Source organism: Arachis hypogaea, chromosome 4, assembly GCF_003086295.3.
Source record: "Arachis hypogaea cultivar Tifrunner chromosome 4, arahy.Tifrunner.gnm2.J5K5, whole genome shotgun sequence".
NCBI classification, from domain to species: domain Eukaryota; kingdom Viridiplantae; phylum Streptophyta; class Magnoliopsida; order Fabales; family Fabaceae; genus Arachis; species Arachis hypogaea.
The window spans coordinates 14,204,106-14,226,262 of NC_092039.1; the positions used below are offsets into that span (position 1 = coordinate 14,204,106).

The 22,157-nt window shown below is 35.4% G+C and overlaps 1 protein-coding gene across 2 annotated transcripts; it reads right to left on the minus strand.

The window, feature by feature from the left end:
- Window positions 1-5,925: 5,925 nt before the first annotated feature.
- LOC112796350 (uncharacterized) lies at window positions 5,926-20,779 on the minus strand. Of its 2 annotated transcripts, XM_025838764.3 has the most exons (24): window positions 20,156-20,779; window positions 17,427-17,507; window positions 16,892-16,991; window positions 16,697-16,781; window positions 16,558-16,604; window positions 15,687-15,766; window positions 15,126-15,185; window positions 14,080-14,179; window positions 13,912-13,989; window positions 13,624-13,691; window positions 13,434-13,502; window positions 13,279-13,356; window positions 13,061-13,156; window positions 11,988-12,058; window positions 11,347-11,424; window positions 11,146-11,239; window positions 10,464-10,562; window positions 9,922-10,139; window positions 9,717-9,831; window positions 7,854-7,985; window positions 7,669-7,776; window positions 7,485-7,594; window positions 7,305-7,403; window positions 5,926-7,218 (listed from the first exon to the last, which is right to left on the minus strand). In XM_025838764.3, exons 1-24 carry the CDS (start codon window positions 20,201-20,203, stop codon window positions 6,684-6,686), a joined length of 2,649 nt encoding a protein of 882 aa, XP_025694549.1. In that variant the 5' UTR covers window positions 20,204-20,779; the 3' UTR covers window positions 5,926-6,683. The 2 variants fall into 2 exon arrangements, with proteins under 2 accessions (XP_025694549.1, XP_072091224.1); XM_072235123.1 differs by lacking the exon at window positions 15,687-15,766 and having other exon boundaries at window positions 20,156-20,719.
- Between the last annotated feature and the right edge of the window lie 1,378 nt (window positions 20,780-22,157).

The window sequence follows — 22,157 nt, forward strand, 5'->3', positions numbered from 1 at the left end:
GTGGATGGATCCTCCAATAAAGTCGAAAGCGGTGCAGGCATAATACTAGTCAACCAAGAGGGAACTCAAGTGGAAGTCTCCCTCAAATTTGAATTTCCAGCTTCTAACAATCAGGCAGAATATGAAGCCTTGATTGCAGGATTAAAACTGACAGAAGAAGTCGGCGCGACCAAAGTAGTCGTGTTCAGCGATTCTCAGGTGGTGACCTCCCAAATAAATGGAGAGTATCAGGCTAAAGATCCCAAAATGAAGAGGTACTTAGACAAAACCTTAGAGAATCTTAGGCATTTTGCAGAGACCGAGGTCAAACACATAACTCAGGATCTCAACAGCAGAGCAGATGCCCTCTCCAAGCTAGCTAGTACCAAGCCAAGGGAAAATAATAGAAGCCTGATCCAAGAAACTCTTCAAGAACCCTTTGTCGCAAAAATAGAGGGCAGACAAGACGTCTTTAAAGTATCTGGATTGGACCTCGGGTGGATGAACCCACTAATCGAATATATGAAATTCGACATCCTACCCGAAGAGGAAAAAAAGGCCAAGAAGATCCGGAAGGAAGCACAAAACTACACTTTGGTAAAAAGTATCCTCTATAAAAGAGGGATATCTACACTATTGTTAAAGTGCGTCCCGACCTCAAGGACAACAGAAGTCTTAGAAGAGGTCCATAATGGTATCTGTGGGAACCATCTCGGAACAAGGTTCCTGGCTAGAAAAGTCATACGAGTCGGGTTCTACTGGCTGACCTTGCAGAAAGATGCCAATGAATTCGTAAAGAAGTGTCAACCATGTCAAATGCATGTAAACTTCCACGTCGCTCCCCCCGAAGGGCTCATCAGCATAACTTCTCCATAGCCTTTTGCAAAATGGGGATTAGATCTATTAGGACCCTTTCTCCAAGCACCTGGACAAGTCAAATATCTAATAGTGGGAGTAGACTACTTCACGAAATGGATAGAAGCAGAATCATTAGCCACCATCACAGCCCAAAGAAGTCGAAAATTCCTCTAAAAGAACATTATCACAAGGTATGGGGTACCTCACTCCATTACCACTGATAATGGCACTCAGTTCATCGACTCTACCTTCAGGAACCTAGTAGCCAGTATGAAGATCAAGTATCAGTTCACCTCGGTAGAATATCCACAAGCTAATAAACAAGCCGAGGCAGCCAACAAAGTTATACTGGTAGGGTTGACGAAAAGGTTGCAAGATGCAAAGGGAGCGTGGGCTGAGGAGCTCCCTCAAGTACTATGGGCTTATCGAACCATACCTCAATCTGCCACAGGAGAAACACCCTTCTGACTTGCTTATGGCGTAGAAGCCATGATACCAATTGAAATCAATGAGCAAAGTCCAAGGGTAAGCCTCTACAACGAGGTTGGCAACATACAGGGGTACAAAGAAGAACTCGAGCTACTCCTCGAAGTTTGAGAACAAGCCCAGATAAGAGAAGCAACGCTAAAGCAAAGGATGATGAATAGATACAACAAGAAAGTCATTCGAAGAAGTTTCACTCCAGACGACTTGGTCTTGATCAGAAACGAGATTGGAGTTAACAAGTCGGGGAGGGAAAGCTTGCTGCTAACTAAAAAGGGCAATACAAAATTAATAAGGTCCTAAGAAAAGGCTACTACAAAGTGACCGACTTAAACGGCACCGAACTACCTAGGTCGTGGCATGCTTGTAACATGCAAAAGTACTATAGTTAAAAGCGAACTCCACTCCCTGATGTACTCTTTTTTCTGACTTCACGATTTTTTTCTAAAAAGAAGGGTTTTTCTTAAGGGGGTATTAACAAGGCATCAAAGTGGAGGCGAAGAGGCAACAATTTTCAACCCCTTAGTAGCAAAAAGTACCTTTTGCCTAATAAATAAAGATCTTTTCCTACGTCTCTTTGTAAATTCCATTAAGTTATCACCATTTTTTCTATGAAACACACCAATTTAAGCACGACAAAACGTGAAAATTCCATACCCGACCTATGTGGTTGGCAGGATAACACGACGAGGTACAAGTCGGTGTAAAGAGGTTATAAAAGCAAATCATGTAACTCGGGAATATTAAGACCAGAAAGTCGGAAAAGCCGAGAAAAATTAAATGCATCGCGAAAATAGCCTATGTTACGAACAATTCAAATGAGAAATTTGAATTTATGAGGAATACGAAAAAGAGATAAAGGAAATCAAATAGGAAGACAGAAGCTATTTTCAAGACTTTTGAAAAATAAAACGCAACTTGCGAAGATAGAAGATTCTTCCAAAAAGATCAAAAGGATTTTCTCTATAAAAAGCCTAAGGAAAAATCACGATGAAAAGCATGCACACACCAGATATCTTAAACCCTTATCCAAAAAAGGGTCATTTTTGATAAAGCAAAAAAAAAAATTTTTTTTGTTTGCGGCCATAAAAGGCCAGAAAGAATTACCAACAAACCCCCAAAAAACAAATAAAATTGTTCAAAAAAGGGGCCCACAAGCCAGGCCCCAAATAGGTCAACTCAAACAAAAGAAAAATTAAAAGCCACCATAATTTGGATCAGCGGCAGGAGAGGACGGAGAAGTCTCTTCAGCAGCAGAAGCAGGCACCCCAGAAGAACTCGGTAGGTCTCCATCTGGCCGCTCCTCATGAGGAGGAGATTCTACTATTCCCTGCCTGCGAGTCTTCAGGTCGGAGTCAGTCTCAGGTCGGGAAGGAGAGACAATTGCCCCATCAACAACTATCTTATCAGGATCGAGAGGAGAAAACTCCAAACCAGGAGCGATAACTCCGACCTGCTCCTTAAAGATCCTCCAGACCTCCTCCGTGCTCTCAGCCACGGAGTCCTCTAAATCCTGATAAGCCTCCCAACCTTTGGTCAGCTCCTTTTTCAGGTCAAGATTCTCCCCAAAGAGCCTGACATAATTCTGCTCCGCCTTCTCCTTAAGGCCCTCTGCCATGGCACACTGGCCCATCAACCTCTTCTCCCTCTCCTGGGGATGGTTCCTCTCCTCCCTCAGATCGGCGACCTCTTCCTTCAGCCTCTTCTCTTCCTCTTGATAAAGGAAGATCCTCCCCTCCAACTCCTCAACCTTTTGGGTAGAACCCAGAGAGCTAAGGGAAGTCTTTTCCAATATATCAAGAAGTTTTGTTCACACTCCAGCCGCCCGAACACTCCCCTGAACCATAATATTAAGATGGTTTTGAACGGAAACATCATCCATATCAATTTGAGTATGGGAAAAGATGTGATTCCGAACGAATTTGGGACCATCAAAGTTAAAACCTCCAGAAGAAGAGCCAGAAGTCTTGTGCTTCTTCTTCTCGGGTTCAGGAGAAGATCGGGCCGGGGGATGGGAGGAGGAAGAGAAGAAGCAGAAGAAGAGGATACCAAAATAGGACGAGAAGAGGTCCCCAAATCACGAGGGGGAGGAGGAGGAGGAGGAGGAGTGCCAGCAGCCCTGGCAGCATCGATTCGAGCCCGAGACCTCCTCTTAGCATCCTGGACCTTCAATTAGGAGGAGCTAGAACCTTTCTTCACCATTTCCAGAAAAGGAGAAAAACAAAGAATTATTTTACAAATCGGAAGAAGTCGGAAATAGCAAATCGGAGGCTTACAAGTCGGAAATTATCTGAATCAACAAAAAAACTACCTAATTGGGTCCGCACAAAACTCGAAGACCCTTGAAGAAATTTTTTGGTATCTAGATTAGGGGCCCTTCCCCAAACTTCTCGGAAGAACCCCACAGCAACCTCCTTAACCTCATCTAAGTCATCCAAATCATACTTCTCCACAGGAGAAGCCTCTAACCAGTATAGAGGAAAGCGGGGAGAAGAACTTTCGTCCAGGAAAAAGGGATGGTGATCCTCTATGGCTTAAAATTTAAAGAAAAAGTTTTTGAAGTCATGAAAAGATTCATCAAAAATGGAGAAAACTTTCCGACCTTGAATGGCCCGGAAAGAAATCCATTGTTGCTTATTATTTTGCCCACTGAAAGGCTTGGTCATATGAAAGAGATAGAAAAAGATCTTCAAAGAGGTCAGGAAGTCCAGCTCTCGACTAACAAGCTGGCAAATTTTCATAAAACCCCAAGAATTGAGGTGGAATTGAGTAGGAGCAACTTGGCAATGGTTCAAAACCTCTATCTCAAAGTCTAAAAAAGGCAAAAAAAAACCCTAGACGGGTGAAAAGACTCTCATACATAAAAAAATGAGGGTCAGCATCGATAGCCCTCCCAAAACAAACCCGATCTTCGGGACCCGGGACCAACAACTCGTACTTAGGCTCATCCTCCTCTAAAAGGCAAATCATATTATGAACGCGAAGTTCGGAAAGATAGTTAGTATCCACTAGGGGTTCTTCCCCAAGAATAGTAACATCCACCCATTGCGAAAGAGACTCGAGAGAAGACATCTTTTGCAGTAAAAAGAAGTAGGTAAAAAGACAATGAGACCTACAAAGAAAAACGAAAAGGAGATCAAACACGGGATCCCTAAAGGATCAAAGCAAGCCCCGCAAATAAAACAGAATCACTAGGCATACAGACTTACTATGAACACGCCAAAACTCCTCTAAAAATACAAAGTAAAGCATTCAATAATAAAGAGGAGAAAGAAAAAGGCTAACCTTTATATATGGAGGTAAAAGCGAGTAGGAACAGCAGCGAAGCACTCCACGGAGGAAGGGAAAAAGCTTTCCCTTTGAGGAAATGAGGATTTTGAGTAAGAGATTTCAGAAAACGAAAGAAACAGAAGAAAGAGAGGGAAAGGTATTAATAGATACGCCAGGGACAAAACAGTAAAACGAGGCTATCACTAAAGATATGCGCCGTTACCAATGTAACTATTCCCCACGTGTAAATACGAAACCCCTAACGGACGCAACGTTTGATTAGACGCGACTGTTGGAAATTTTTAAATTACGTCGGTTCCCAATTCACGTCGGCTACAAGTCTGAGTTCAAATACTCGAATCCAACTCATAATTAAAAAAAGATCGGACTCAAGTAGGAGCACTGTTCATACCCTGGCCCAACATTTAGGCGCAGGTCCAAATGAGTCAAAAAGGCCTAATCCAAAGATTGGCCTTCGCTACTCACAGACCTCCTCAGAAGTGGTCGGTTCGACACGCACTCCTCTTTAAAGAAATCAGGATCGAAGATTAGTTGGCAGATAATCCTTATTCAAATAAGTAACTGCCTCGAAAATCTCTCAACCCACTTCCAAGAGTCATATCTCAACTTTCCTAAGATAAAGGGACGGTTATCCACCTGAAAAGGTGGAACTACTCCAACGGTAGTTATTGCTTCACCACTATAAATACCCTGATACCTCTCAGGTATCTCTAAGTTCCAATACTCTATAAACCTGTAAAACCCTTTACTGACTTAGGCATCGAAATGTTCTTGCAGGTACCACCCCCCATTCTTTTATACATACAAGTCGGATGGCAACTCCCTGATGCGAATCAAGTCAGAGACCTCCTCCAACAGACGATTGGACCAACCTTACCAGTCCAGTCCATTAATCTCCGGTTACCCATCGTAACACTATTGTTGCTATTAGGCGTGATGAGCATCTTGAAGACAAGGCTAACCTTGCCTTCAATGTTAATAGTATTATGGCAAATTCACGTACCTCATCTCCAACCTTTGGTGAAATTCATCATGACTCATTTAATTTGTAAAAGGAACGTGTAAAGTCATTAAACTCTTCTAAACCTACTTTGAAGAAGTTACTGTTATGCCGTAATATTAAATATATTACCGAAAACTTAGGAGATTCAACTTGATAAGCAAAGAGAAATTTATTTCACTGGATCTTAGATGTAAGAATACTTTGCCCTTAATATTATTATCAACCAAATCAAAAGGAAAAGTCGCAAGATAAGATCACTGCAGCCAAAACTGAAGGAACAAAACAAACACTACCATGAGATGGACGTTAAGTTGCTAAAGGTCAAGCAGTCACAATATAAAATTTCAAAGCAAAACTTTTCTTTTTGCGTTTTGGATGGGGTACAGATCTTAGGGCAAAGCTAATCATCGTAATTACAGTTGAAGTTGACAGAACTGCATTGCAAGTCCAATGCATGCGTTAACAGCTTAATACAGATTTACAACGGACTATGTTTTTCTCATTACTACATTTCTGAAATATTGGTCCTAAACTCAACTGCACATTCTCTATTATCACATCCACCACAAAAAAAGGGGGGAAGAACAAGAAAACAGAAAAGTAAAAACCTGTGTTGGGCGAATATTAGTGCCCTCTATCAAGTTGATATAACTTAGAAAACGGCGAAACAATGATAGCAAGATCAACCCCCCACCCCAGACCCTCTGGCAGGAACCATGAAAATGAGGTGGTTGGTAAAATTAGGCGAGACGGAAAAGAAAACGAGAATTATCGCTGGTGAATGTTACACAAAAGCAACAATTACTATGCTCAAAGCCTGTAATAGCCAACCAAAGCATAGGAGCAGATCCAAGTTGCAGTATTAATGTCTTCCACATCTCAGCGACACTGTACAGAATCTCTGCATGTTGTCAACGGAATGCAAAATAAGAACTTACCCCCTTGTAGAAAACCTTTCTTTTCTTCTGGCTCATAGCTTTGGCGTACGCTCAGTAACCACTTAGCCACCAGCATATCCATAGGTCAGACAACATGAACAATAAGCCTTCCACAATACGGTTCTGAAAGCCTAAGATCCGTTGACAGCCATCTCTGGTGAGGATTTTGGTGAAACCAATGGATGTTCCTCAGTACCCAACTGGCCATTCTCCAGGGTGCCAGGTAACCTTTCAGAAACATTTCTTGAGGCAGCAGTTTCTCTATCTAAATGGTTCTCTTCATTTGTTGTATTGCTAATCTCAGAACAGGTTCCAGAAACACTTGGCCCCTTTTCTTGATTGCCTTCCCCTGGGCTCTCCCTCCCATCATTTGGCCAAGGGCCTGTATGAATGTTCATTGCAGTTCTCTTAACAGGTAGCACAGCCTGGCTCAATGTTGAACACAACGCAGCAAAAACACTATCTTTTGATTTTGAGTTCTTAGACAGTTTCTGCTTCTTCACTGACTCAGGCTCCTTATCCTTTGAAGGCAATTTCCTTTTCAGCCTGAGAGACTCCATTGTCCCTTCATCCTCTTCAGAAGTCTCCAGTTGCTTCCTTTGTGGCGGCCTGTAATCCTCATCATCCTCGTCATCATCATAATCGACCAGTGCACCAGACCTTGGACTGAAAATCAAGAAAAAGGCATCATCACTTTACAGATGATGATTGAGAGAACTGGACTAGGAGAACTCTAACATAAGCCAGCATACCTCTGTGAGTAGCCTGCAGCAACTCCATTGGACAAAACAGGTTTTTGCTGCTGCGCTTTCTGATTTCGCGAAATGGATGCAGATGAATCCTCTTCATCACTGAATAAACCACCAAAAATCAAGACACACCATGCTATTTGTATAAAACCAACTATAATATTCATGAAAGAATATACATACCTGTCTTCATTAAAGTACTCTTCCTCTTCTTTCTCCAAACAACGCTCATCAGTTCGTCTTCGAAGGTCAGTCACATTAGATGTACTTTTTGTACCACCATTATCTACACACTGCAGGCAAGCATGTAAGCTCAAGAGTCAAGACCATGTGCTTGATAAGAGTTGGGTAAACACAAGGAATATACCTGCTCATACTTTACTTTCAGCGAGCGAATGGATACCAAATACTCAAATTTCATCAACCGGTCCCAGAAGGATTCAATTATATATTTCAGCAACAATGTTAGATTCTCCTGCATTAAATGTAATCAGCACAAAATCATGCTAGGCACTTAAGATCCACAATGACTACATAATAAAGGAGAGCTACCTTGCGAATATACTCAAAAAGTTCAAGAACTGCAGAGTTAAGCAGATTGTAGCGATTTCCATTGGCAACAAAGGCATCTACAATTGGTTTGAGAAGATTATTTCTAACAAAATGGATAATCAGATGCTCATCCTGCAGGCAAACCCACAAACTATTAGTTGCACTACATATGAGGACCAAGCCACCAACAGTCTGAAGGGAAATAAGAATTATATAGAGGGGTAAAAGAAATGAAATCACAATGATATTAACCAGCTTCACAGAATAAAAAAAAGTCATCCAGCTCAAACAAACTTTGAATGTGAATCTTAGAACAAGCAATCTTATAAAACGATTATGGACAACATCTACACTAGAAGCTATAACATAAGCAACTTAAAGTAATAACTAAGTCTACCAATATGCCCCGAAGTTATACAAACTACTGTGGTTATATAACTGTTACTCTTCTTGTCCTCAAAGGTGAGAAGTATAAAAAATAAATATCAAATAATCTACACCTGTTTTAGGCAGGCAACAAGAATAAGGATGCTCGCTCTATAACAGCTAAGATTAACTCATATTCAACAGGTTCTCTTACCTGTTTACTTTCCAAATATAGTATATCGCATACATCTAATTTAATTATACATGCATACAAAAACATAACAGGTAGAATTAATTGTGCTTGCTAGTTTTGTTGATGTTAGACCAACTTGATTGGACTTGGTTAATAAGAACACTTGGATGTATAGCATTATTCAGATTGGCATGCTTTGTTACATAGCTCAATCACTTGGACCTACATTTTCTCTTTTGCTTTATTCCTGTGCAGATATTTATTGTCTCTCTTTCCTTTTTCTATTTGTAAATTCCTTTTTCCTCCAGACAATAGAATAGCAAATAGTTAACCATAATTGATGCTTCTGAGAGATGTAAGATGTGATACAGCTTTTATTTGAATTCCCCACTCAATAAGGTAAAGGACATACAGTGGCAATGGAAAAAATAAACTGTCATCAAACTCAAACCATTCTGAAACTACACTCAGAACCAGTCAACATTGCCTAAAGGGACAAACAAACTGTTTAAAACTATACTCACAATTCCAACAACCAAATTGCCAGAGAAAACAAGATGCAACCATGGAACATGAAGAATGTGTTTTTCTTAAAAAGAAAAAAAGAAAGTCAAGTCCAACCAGAGAAATCAGCTTAACTAACTCCGTGCAAAGAACACTAAATTATCTAGTCTAAAAAAATTGAAAAAATATCACAAACCTCTACCAGGATTATTACCTAAATTTTGAATCCATGTATCTACAAAAAGCCCAATATAATTTGTATATTGGTTTTTCAAATTTCTATATAATTATAGAACAAAGAACATCACTATATATCAGTATTATCAGGGAGTGCATAAAATTATTTCTGAGCCTTGTCTGACTTGGTTTAGATGTGTGTGTGTGTGAAAGAGAGATTTCTATTTATCCTCAACCTTTTATCCAGTTTCTTTTGATATAGACTCGCCAGTTCTGGCCTGTTCCCACGAATCTTTGATGCTCAAATTATTCGATTCGAAAAGCTAAAAACAAAATACTTGTATCCTAAAACATGATCAAGCATAAATATAGACTCTGATTTCTATGATACAAAACTAAAGTGTCAAAATAAATATAGACTCTGATTTCTAACACCCTGACCACCAGAGGCAATCACTTTTATCGTGACAAACCCCCCATAACCCATTCCACAATGGTAGCTTCTGTTTATAAAACCATGTCATTGAAACTACTTAACAGCCTTCTGTGTACCCCAACACAACTAGAATTTCTCACTCAAATTATATACCAAATTACAGCGCCATACAAAAGCCAAAACTTACATGGCGGGAGAGAATAGTACGAACAAACCGGACAGCACCAACAACCAAGTATTTTTCTCTTCTCCGTGTCAGTAACAAAATTTTATCAATCACATTATTAGGAAGAAAGTTGCACCTGCAAACAGGAAAGAGTTATCCATATTGGCATTTACAAAAGCAGCACCAAATAAGTGAATTTAATTACTCTACGGATACAAGAAATTACTTTATCCTGTATGGATGGTGCAAGACGCAAAAGCATAATAAGTCACATATGTTTGCTAGTATCTCTGGCTTCGTCACACTCTGCAACTGAACTCTTTGAGCAGGACCTACAGATTTGCTACTTGCACGGGCAACATTTTCTGGAGGACATGATGCTGTTATCACTTCAATCAGTTGACCCAAATGCTTCTCAAAGAATATGTCAATTATAGTGTCCCTCTGAGCAAGTCAAACAAAAAGGTTAACATTGAGCAAGTCAATGAATAACTATCTAATAAATCTACAATAAATCTTCCAACTTTATGAAACACTAACTCGAGTTTCAAACAAGTCAGAAGATAGGACATAATCAACATGCAAAATTTACACTTGCACAAATAAATTCAGTCTCTCATTTGTGCTGACTCCAAGATTCAAAGTAAAATCACATCCATACTGAAATTCAGCTAACAAGCTTATGCAACAAATCAATGTGGCCAAGAAAAAATTAGTATTAATGCATGGTTAATTTGACCAAACAGAGAAGGATAGCAGGAAACAAACCTGTGCTCCAGACAACGTGCACGAGTCCAACAAACTCCGAATGATTTCAAGAAACTGGCAGTGCATCTCATCTCCAAAATCTGTTATCATTCCTCTAACCTGTCAAAAAAAAAAAAAAAAGGAGTCAGCTAATACCTTTTTCTTATGGACGTTTCCATATTTTAAAGGGAAATACATTAACAGGTCCAACCGCTATTCCAATATCCCTCTTGTTTCATAACAAAGTCTCTGGTGTAATTGTGTAAAGAACATAATCTTTCTAAAGAATTTCCATCTCAGATATCTTAAAGATACCAGAGAACTCAACTTTGTTGATAGTTGTTTTCTTGTTTCTTCTTGTCCTTGAAGAGATGCTCTCTTACTGCCCTAAATATAACTATTCCTCTTCCCTTTATCTAAACAGAATAATTCTTTTATCCCAAAAACAAAAACATATATTATCCAACTAGAGTGTTTACTATATATATATATATATATATATATATATATATATATATATATCATTACCTATGTTATACAAAAGCTCTTCATGAAAGTCCAAAACATAAATAATAGAGACTCAGACAACAAATTCATAAATGAAATAATGCACTAACATGGTTGTTTGACTTTGGCTGTTTCTTTAAAGATGCATGCCATTTAGAGGGTAAAAATCAGTTGTCCACTTGCATACAATACTTACCAACAGTCCAAGTAGTGTCATTCCTTCTTGCCTCACAACATAGGAACGCAGAAGATTAGGATCCTGATTCAAGAATAGAATGAGGATATCTGTTCTGCAAGCATGATAAATATTTCCCCTCAGAAACTAATCCAAAAAAATGTAAAAACAGACCAGTAAAAACTGAAACTTTTATACATAAGGCCAATATAGCATCAGTACCCAGTAAGCACAAACTTCTTGTCTTGACATTGCAGGACATCAGTGATAATATCAAAGATGCCTTCATTCATCAGATCCCTACAAATAATGAAATTAAATTAAAAAATCAATATATTTTACCAAGATATTAAGATTCCGAAAACAGAATAAAGAGCAAAACAAAAATTGAAAGATAATCGGGAAACAGAGAAGTTGCAAGAACTTCCTAATGCAAATTGCATTAACTGTATATCAAAAGTTTCTTCTGGAAGTTTCTTAGTCATGAAAAACTTGCCATGCATACAGTTGTGAAAAGGCCAGACCCAAGCTATCAAATCTTTTCTAAACAAACATGATCATAACTTACAGGTTGAAAACCATGGTGTATGAAAGATAACTATTTCAGGTCTCCACCATTAAATAGTACCAAAACAAGCAGCACCAGCTCAAGATGTTCATTCATTATTTTTTCTATACGAAGATGCTACTTCAGATTACATCTTAAGAAAATCAACAGAAAATTTTGGAGGTAATCTATGTAGGTAGTACCAAACTCAGAGTAAACAATTTGGAAGAATGCAAGAAACAATAGCTTCTAAAAATTGGATAAGGAAAACAAACCCAGAACAGGCTGTGCAAAATCCATCACAGATGTAACATACCTAAAAAGTCGAAGCTGCTGAACCATTGGTAGGCTCTTGCTTAAACTGCAAAACTCATACAAGAAATAAACCTGTCCATCCCATAGACAGAAATTAAATTGAAAAAAAAAAAGAAAAAAGAAACGAATAAGTAACATGGTCAATCACTCAATCATGAGAATAAAAAGAAAAAAATAATTCAATTATGCAAGACAGGAAACACTCCAAGCAAGCAATATATAATAAAGGCCAAACAGGCATGATTATTCATCTAGAAAGACAAGGAATAACTAATCCAGTTCTAAAAACAATATGCTAGTTAACAATTCTTGCCATGTCATTCCCTATAATGCAACTAACTAAAGGTGATTGATGTTCCTTTTTCTCTTCAGGAAAGATAAAAGTAAAACCATGAAGGAGGAAAATATTTCACTATTTAATTGTGTTTAACGTGTAGAATTGGAATAAGGAAGCATTCCCTTGTAATACTTCTAATATAACTTCTGCACCTTCAAGTTAAGGCAAAATGAAACATGAAATGAACCATTGTACAGTCTTTCAAATTTCCAATTAAAGACATTTAAAATTAGAAGAGTGCATCTAAAACACATTCCATCCATAATTTTATTGCCTTCACAGGATGGCAAATGTAATACCATGAACCAGATTGAAACTGGAGTGTATTTAAACTTCAACCAAATTGGGCTGACTTTAGATCTAAAGCACATTCAGTCTTATGAAGTTAAATACTAAATGAAAATACAAGTGCCTTGAAACAAATCAACTGATTCTACAGGAGGAAAAAAAATGACACTAAAATTCTGTTTCTTCTTTAAGTAATATTTCATCAAATGTGCAGAATAATAACCTAAATAAATTGTACAGAACAGAGACTATTTATTAGCATAACCTGACACTGGAATTCTGTTTCTTCTTTAAGTAAATTTTCATCAAATGTGACTGCACATATATAATAAGGTAATTACCAGGAGGGGAAATTGTTAAGTTATGAAATAACAATGTCATACTGGACATAGTACAGTATCACAGCCAAGGCTAAAAGAAAAATGAAACAATATCATCAACAGACTTACCAAATTTTTCTTTGATTCAGAAGAAGTGGTGGGGGATTTTAACCTAGCAAATAACTCCTGGATAAATGTACTGTCATCCTTCAATACAGAAACAACCTAGGAAATAACAGAGAAATAAAAATAACGATACTAATCAACATATCAAAGTAGAAGTTACTTTTTGTGTGTCTGTTGTTTTTTTTTTTTTTTTTGGGGGGGGATAGAAAGTCAAATCTTACAAAGGCATTGTTTGCATATATCATAGAGTTCAGATTTGCAACAGTAGCCTCATCCAATACTCTAGCCAAAACAACATCCTGAAAGCACTAAAAAGCTCAGAGTCTCATTTCAAAAAGAGGGAGCAAAAAATTAAATGGCTTGTACGAAGTGAAACCTTCAAAAGACCAACTCTATATGTCTGATGTATCTTTGACAACACAGTACGATCCTTTATTGGTACGGCCTATAAAAGAAAATTGTTGCACATTATTATTAAGAGGGATATTTATTTGCATTGCTACAAGACTGCATACAGCCTGGCTCCTATACAGCATAGAACAAATAATCAGGTCCAAAACATATACCTCCTTAAAAATAACATGCTCCTTTAAGAATTTACGATGATGCTGAATATGAGGAGCTTCTGGATCATCTGAAATAAATAAGAAATGAAAAACTCAAGATCATAAACCACTTTTTAGTTTATGCATATAAAAGGAGAAAATAAAACCACAAAGTATAATTGATTGGGAGGAGAAAAAAGCAATTCATTGGGAGGAGAAAAATCACACACACACAGAGGATAAAGTGGCTGAATGCAAAATACAAAATTTCACATAATTAAGTATAATACAAATTTAGGATGAACTTACACTCAAGAGAACCAATAATGTCCATTATAAATTCATCACTGAATATTCTCTCGAAAATTTGTGTACTGTTAAGCAATACTGCAAAGCATCACAAAACCTCAAAATGAAGAATAAAGCCAATGAAATCAATGGGATTGAAACTAAAATGGCACAAAATTGAACACTGACTTATCCCTTTGACTATCTTGAAAATCATGTGAAGGCCATCAATATTTTCCAAGTCTTCACATCTTCTGAATAGTTCCATCAGCTTTCGAAAAAAATCTTGCTGCATTATAAATATAAATACAGATGAACAATGTTATGTGTAGAGTTCAAAATAAAAATTGAATAAATGAATATCAGATAAATATTCTTAAGATATTAGAAACATCAGGATATAATAGCACAATTGGAAATCAACAGCATAACCATTACCAATATAATAATTTTGGGTGCCCCAAGTCCTTGTACCACTTTCATATGACTAGCTTTACTAATTTGATAGAAACAAATAAGCCAAAATAAGCTGCAAATACTTTTTTGTTCATTGGGTAGAGCAGCACACTAGTAATTCTTAGGGTATCCTTCACAGAAGAAGCCATTTTGGGACAAGATTGTGTACATGTCCATCCACATATGATAAGAGCTCAAGGTCTTCTTAAAACAAAGGGTCCGTTCAAATATGATGAGGGATTGGGAAACTTTGCTAGTTCCTAAACTGCAATGATGAATTTTTCTCTACATCTTTCGCTTTTTCTTCCCTTTTTAAGTTAAGGAAAGATTTATTTTTATCCTCCATTCCTTTTGTACTCACCTTCAAATACTTTTTAAGTTTGTATATAATAATAATAATAATAATAATAATAATGCCATCCTAACATATTTGAAGATAATAATTATCAACAATTGTTGCAAAAAGAAAATACAAAAAGCTAAGGGAAAACCATCTAAAGAGTAAAGCTTATACTTTCCACTTAAAGGCCACAAAACCAACATTTTTCTTTTTTCACAGAAGAATATCAATAAAACTAAAGAACCAACTTGTTCTACCCTACACTACACACCAGTACAGCATAGCAACACCACCACCACAAATGTGGTTAGATTGCAATTATAAAAGAACAACAATAGGAAAACACATCGAATCAATTGACATAAACTTCAATTAGTCATGCATAAGCAGAACAAAGGTGAACAGTTTATCTGACACAGATAAATTTGATGTGGCTTACATCACTCAATATTAGCTCCGCAAGCCGCAACTGGTCTGCAATGCCACTCTCAACCAGAGTCTGTGCACAGAAAAGAGAATGGATTTTATGGGAGTGGCATAGATAAATGTGAATTTAAAAATGATTTAAATGAATACATGAGAGAGTTCAGTAGTAATATTTAACCCTTTTTTCACTCAGTAATACTCTTGCATAAATTTTATGAACCTACTCTGCCAACAGGAGAGAAGAGCAACTTCACAAAAGGATGACCAATACAGATGGACAGAACAATCAAAACCATACAGGTAATTTCTTCATCTACCACTCACCGTGTCTTTTTTTAGAGGGTGGGAAGTGTGTGGAGGGATAGAAAACCCTTTTTTTCTTTTTTTTGGGAGAGAAAAAGAGAAGGTGAGAGGGGGGACCTAATAAAAGCAACTTTCTTGTCAAAAAGTGCTCAAATAAGCAGTTCTCATTTTTCAAACAAAGAGAAAATGAGAGGAAAATGGTGAACTGCAAAATGATAAATAAATATAATCAAGATACAACAACTTATATGATTTAGTCATGTGCTCAGACCTTAAGAATCAAAGGAAGTGTTGACAACTCAACCGCGGGTAACTCCCTTAACTCACTGTTTACACTGTGAAATGCCTCAGCTGAATATAATACAAAAATAGTCAGGCTAAGTCAAAGAAACAATCAATATGACTCTGCAAAGGAGCCTAGGAAAGGGTCAAAAAGAATTCAAGGATCATGTTTCTTATTTGTTGGACTAACATTATGCGTACTTGTGTGTTAAAAAAGCCAATGAAATTTTCATGATAAAAAACAACTTTATATAAGGGACACGGACATAAATTTAATAAGTTCAACTATTTTTCATTTTGCCTCATTAGAAGTTAGAATTCAGGCATAGTAAATTATGGGTGATGGTATTGTCACTCCTATTTTTGATAATGTCACTCTACAGATGATTTTATTTTGCATTATGTTTGCATGAATTTGTTAAAAAAAAGGAGTGGTATTATCAAAATAATAGTGGCAACATCCATTCCCTAAGTTATTGATCACTGACAAACATCAGTTCAAAATAATCCAAACATACATGTCCATTAACCTTAAAAACAATTCCAAACAAAGCAGTGTAATCTACACAGAGCCATTATGGCTATACTTCACAGTTATGGTTGCATGAACTCTCAGGTCTAGGAGCCAGACAACAGTATGTCATATATAACAGATAACAGAACCATAGAAAGGTGCGACCCATCCACCCTAATCGAAGAAGAAATTTTCTACATAGCACCACACGACAACAGAATAGTAAAGCAGTAATATATGCAAGCCAACATAAACAGGCACTAAGTTTCAGTAAATGCATATAGATATATATAATCAACATCCAGGTGGTGAAGGAATAATGACATTCAAATTTTACATTACTTACTATTTAAAGTAAAATGCATATTCCTTTGCACATTGCAAATATTGTCCCTGTACAAAAAAGCATAATCCTCAAGACAGGTTTGTAGGAGCAACGATAAAACTCGAGAAAGAGTAACTAATATTTAATAAACGTTCATTACCAAATATAAGAGCATCCACTAGTCTCTTGAAAGCTAAGGGCTAGTTCTGTACCAGATTCTGGATCTCTCCAAGAGATGATTGTATCTGAATGATAATAAAAGGATATCTTCTGTCAACCCTCGTATATTTCAAGCATAAACGTGTAGTTATCAGTCATCAATAGAAAAATATATCATAACGAGCGCTATTATTACCTTCTTGTTTCCTGTAAATATCTTCAGAACTGATGCGATGCATTAGTAAGTTGTCATTATCTTCTTCATCATAAACAAATAAACCCAGCTCTTCTGATCTCTGCATTATATATCATTATGATTTTCATTCATTATAAGAAACTCAATATATAACTAATAAGAAGATTAAAAACCAACTCAAAAGACCTCCATATTTGAATATGATAGAATTGTCTTTAATTATTAACTCCAATTCACAGATATTTAGGAAGAGTAAGGCAGAAGATGTAACAGAAATTAGACGAGAAATAATCCATACCCATGAGCATCACCAATCATTGATGAGAATATCTCAAAAATAAACAAAAATAAACGCTTTCTTATAGAACTCGAGTATAGATTATAATTTATAATTTAAAAGGTCAAGATAAAAGCCTCCTAGCAGCATAAACAAAAGCAAACAATAAGATGAAAAGTCATGCATACATGGTCCCCTGACACATGCACACAGACATGTTGATCAGAAATGAAAGCTTGGATGAAACAGCAGACAAACCTCTATATAATCAATAGTGACATGTCCAGTGCCTTGGTCATCCCATTTTCCATCATCATTCATTCGATAAACCTTGACACGCTGTATCCAATAAGAAGAATTACTAAGTTACATAGGCATTTAAACCACTCAAGATTTTAATATTAAATGATGTTATGTGCAACTACAAATCACATAAACATCATATATAAGTGACTAAGAAATCATATGATTTCCTGATATATTTAGCTGTAAATCTTATTTCCATTTCCCAACTCATTTCTCACATACAACTCTATCCACCATGATAAACTTGTTTTGGAAGTCTACATTTCCCTCTAAAGTCAAATCCATTATTTGGATAGTTCTGCTCAACAAAATTAATACCAGTGACATATTGTAGGTTTGAAGGCCACATAAGGCTGTTTCCCCTTAAGTGTGTGTTATATGTCAGACAATTCAAAATAATTTCACATGTATTTTGCATTGCAATGTGACTCACTTTTATGGGATACTTTGTTAGACATCTTTAATAAGTTAAGCGTGCCCTGCAATTTTAGATAAGCTTTTGTTGACTAGTTTTGCAAGTTTCAGGAGAAGGAATATGGCCAAATATTTGTTGCAATGTGCCATATCTCCCATCATTTCAAATATTTGGTTGAGGCATAATTCAATCACTTTTAATTAGATGTTTCTAGACAAGTAAGTTTTGAGGGATAGGGTTAGGAGTTTGGCCTTCAATTATAGATTTTTTTTTAATAAAATTGTTTATCAATAAATAGAAAGTTCACTAAAATAGAACAAGAATAAATGTCTTGCAAAGAAAATCAAGAGTAGATAGAATACCCTCTATTCAAAATATACGTTAGCCGGTACCATTTTTCTGGGAGGGGGAATAGTAACACATAATTCTCCAATAAGTAGAATTGGACACACATGGAAGGTAACAATTTAAATTTGATGGAACATACGAAATTGAAAAGCAGCAAAAGATCATTTACAAAAGACACAAGAAGGAAGATGCCATGTGGCTGCTGCATGGTAAAAGGGATAAACTGAAAACAGGAAAAAGTTGCAATACCAAATAACTATAATTGAACACTCTTTAGCAAAATTCGTTTTTTCATTTATGCAATATCTTATGTAAGTTCTGAACCTTAACCAGTATGTTAGATAAATGCTTGAATTAATAACAGACTGACCAATCTGCACCAAGAAAAGAAAGAAATATGAAGAAACAAGAACAAGGAGCCAATTAAATTGAATAAGGACTATGCATTCTTTTTCAAAGTAAAAGACTGACAAAACTGAGAGGGTGCCGACAACCAAGATGCCAGTAATAATGTAGTACATATCCATAATAAATCCATGACATGCCATGTTATTAAAGGCAATAAGTATTCCCCTTAAAAGAACAAGGTAGCAATACAGCCACAACAAGCTGCATACAGAAGAAGAAATTGCCAAAACGTTACAATAGTAAACAAAAAAATGCAGATTCTTTTGTTCTTATTAGCAATTATTGAGATAATTGGAAAAGTAATGGTCCATTTAGTGAACAGTTGGCACTAAAAGCATAAGTGCAAAAAAAAAGACTATAAATTGGACTTTTAGCAAGTGCGCACCGCTTGCTGCCCAGTGAGTCCATACTACCAAATAACACACAGATCTCAGAAGAAAGAAATATATAATGAATGTATCTGAATTGCAACTAAAAGCAAGGATGGTAACATCAGAAATTTATTTCAGGCTCAAACAAGACTGGTCTTATCCAAAGTTCTCCAATAATTTTAAACCAAGCACTTTCAGGTTACTAATTCCTTCTAATAAAGACTGAGCACAGCCTCCTAATCACCTCCAAGTGGATGAGAAGGTATGAAGGTAACCAGTTCTTTTGATAAAGAGGTTTTAATTTTGATCTACTTTCACTTTAAAAGTCCTTTACGACTTGTACCATCATGTATTTCCAAATCATCAAGTTTGAGTATTGTTAGAGATATATATATATATTTATTCATGTGGCTCTATGTAAAGTTCAATCCTTATTACCCCCATTATTATAAATAGAGATATAACTCCAGTGCAAGACAAAAATAGACTTGAGCGCAATCCGCACTTCAAGCTCAAAAAAACTAAGGTTTTAAGAGAGACGGTTCATAACAATTATCTTGACCAGTTGATCACTACCTAGGAAATCTAACTTGTTTAAGAGCCCTGCTAATTAGTACAAAATCCTTCTAGACATGTGTCAAGTGGGCAAAAGCTAAACCAAGAAATAAATAAAAATTGAGAAAGGGAGCCAAAATCAAGCAACCTTGTTTGGCAGCCAAGTTTCATAGAATGCTTTCATACTATTAAGTATCTTCCTCTTTTACTGATGCGCCAGCACATCATTGTAGATGGTAGTTCAGTAAAACTTTAAGCTTTGAATCAATAATCAATACACACTGACACACTGACAAATACAATATGAATAGTGAACTAAAAACAATTATTACAAGAAAAAATAAATAAAACAAAAGTAGACTATTCACTATTCAAGCAAAAGCATCGTCCTATTTCCTAAAGCTACACCTCTCTGCATCTCAAACTCATGAGAAGAAAGGAAACACAGTCCAAAAATGAATTCCAAAGCAACACCAAATCAAAGCTCGAACCCGCACAACATCGAATAGCTAAAAAAGAAAATTGCATTGACTAGATTCTACGACAAAGCAGAGAGTTTCCAATTAGAGGTTAGGAGAGCTTGCCTGCATCGAATTAGAGGAATTCGCCTGCGATTTCTCCAGCGCGCCCATCGCAGCAACTCAGAAAACAAAAAAAAACTCAGCTCAACAGTGAAGAAAATTTCCGAATATACCGAATCCTAGCGTCAAATTAGGGTTTGAAGAAGCAAGACAGGGAGACAATTCGAGAAAGGGAATCGAGCTTGGGAGGATCAACGAGAAACCCTAACGCCATTCACGCAGCAGCATCGTGTGAACTCTTCAACTATCTCTCTTTCTATCTATCTATGGGTTCTTTCCCTGAATTTAATTTATTCTTCTCTCAGGAAGCAAGAGAGTTTTCTTTTCTTTTTCTTTTTTCTTTTTTTTTTTTTTGGCGTGTTTTCCTCTTTCGCTTTGTGCCCCGGCCCCTGAGCTTGTTCGATTAAGCAGAAAGAGAAGTAGCAGTAGTGGTAGTGGAAGACAATTACGCTTGTTTGTGTCTCGCGCTGTCGAATTTCCCAATATGCCACTGTGTTTGCAGTGAAATTACGAACAAACCATTGAGAAGAGTAACTCGCGTTTGTTTATGGTTCTGACTTCTGACATGCGCGCCTCATACTCATACTAACTCCATTTTTAATTAAAATTTAAGGGAAAAGAAAACACAAATTTCTTTTGACGTATTTCTTGATATTTAATTAAATTACGAGGCTATTCGTATAAAAATATGAAAGATAATAATATTACTCTTATTTTGATAATATCAATTTTTATATAAATTTATGTATAATACAACCTAAAAAAATTATGTAAAAAAGGATATTATCAAAAATAAAAAAATAATTATTTTTTAAATAATAATTGAAATATAAATACATGTGTCAAATAGTTTAATTAAATATATTAAATTATTTAATAATTTTTTCTTGACAATTATTCATGTAAATAATCACCATTAAATTATACTACCTACGCTTGATAATTTTAGATTTAGCAAAATATAATATAAAACACACAAATAATATAATACGAATCTCCAAGGATGAACTTATGTTAGTTATAAATTGTGGGAGAATTTTCCATTAAAATTTGAAAATTTTTTATTAAAATATAATCGTAATATTTATTTGTCCTATTTTATTATTAATTTGACTCCATTATATTAAATTATTATAAAATTTATTTTATTATTATATTATGTATATTGTATCTTTATTATCAAAAGAATTTAAATTTGTCACTGTCAATTTCTTTTTCATCATAAATTTTACTAAATCTTATATTATACAATAAAAACATGTTATGTGCATATATATCAAAAGTTAATCTTTAAATAAAATTGTCATATATTTGTATATATATAAATATATGTGTTGTTAACTTATTTTTATATATATTTTATATTTTAATATATATTTTATATAGATAATTAATTTAATAATTAATTTTTAATGCACATTTACCATAATTATATTGCAATTTGTTTTTATATATATATATATATATATATATATATATATATATATATATATAAAAAGATTGTATATATGAAATGGTGTGTTGGATTTAATTAAGTTTCAAAGTAATTTTTTTCGATATATATTGAATAGTATTATAAAAAAAATAATTTTATACTATTAAGAATATGTTTAGTTTAAAATTTATGGTTATTTCCTTGTGTACTCACACTCGTAACTTCAATACTATAATATTAAGAGTAGCTCTCACTCAATAGTTATTCTATTAAGTTAAATAATGATCACGCTTATATCATAGGTAACAACTAATAACTGAGAAGTTGACAAGTTTCAATAAACTATACCAAAAAATAAAAAATAACATTAATAAACCAAGGTGGTATTTAATATTACATAAAAATATTAAATTAAAAAATATTACATGCATGTTTTCATGTATAAATTTATGTTAATTTAAATTTAATTTAGATTTTTTGGTACTAAATTAAATCAGTATGATTCAAATAAATAAAAATAAAGGCAAATCAAAATGGATAGTTTTTATTTATAAATTAACAAAATTCGAT

Excerpts from the sequence above, each read along its gene's own strand:
- LOC112796350 (XM_025838764.3), bottom strand. The coding sequence starts at position 20,203 with ATGGGCGCGCTGGAGAAATCGCAGGCGAATTCCTCTAATTCGATGCAG. Across the intron at positions 16,782-16,891 it reads TATTTACAGGAAACAAGAAG|ATACAATCATCTCTTGGAGA; the intron begins GTAATAATAGCG and ends ATTATCATTCAG. Across the intron at positions 12,059-13,060 it reads CTGAATCAAAGAAAAATTTG|GTTTATTTCTTGTATGAGTT; the intron begins GTAAGTCTGTTG and ends TGGGATGGACAG.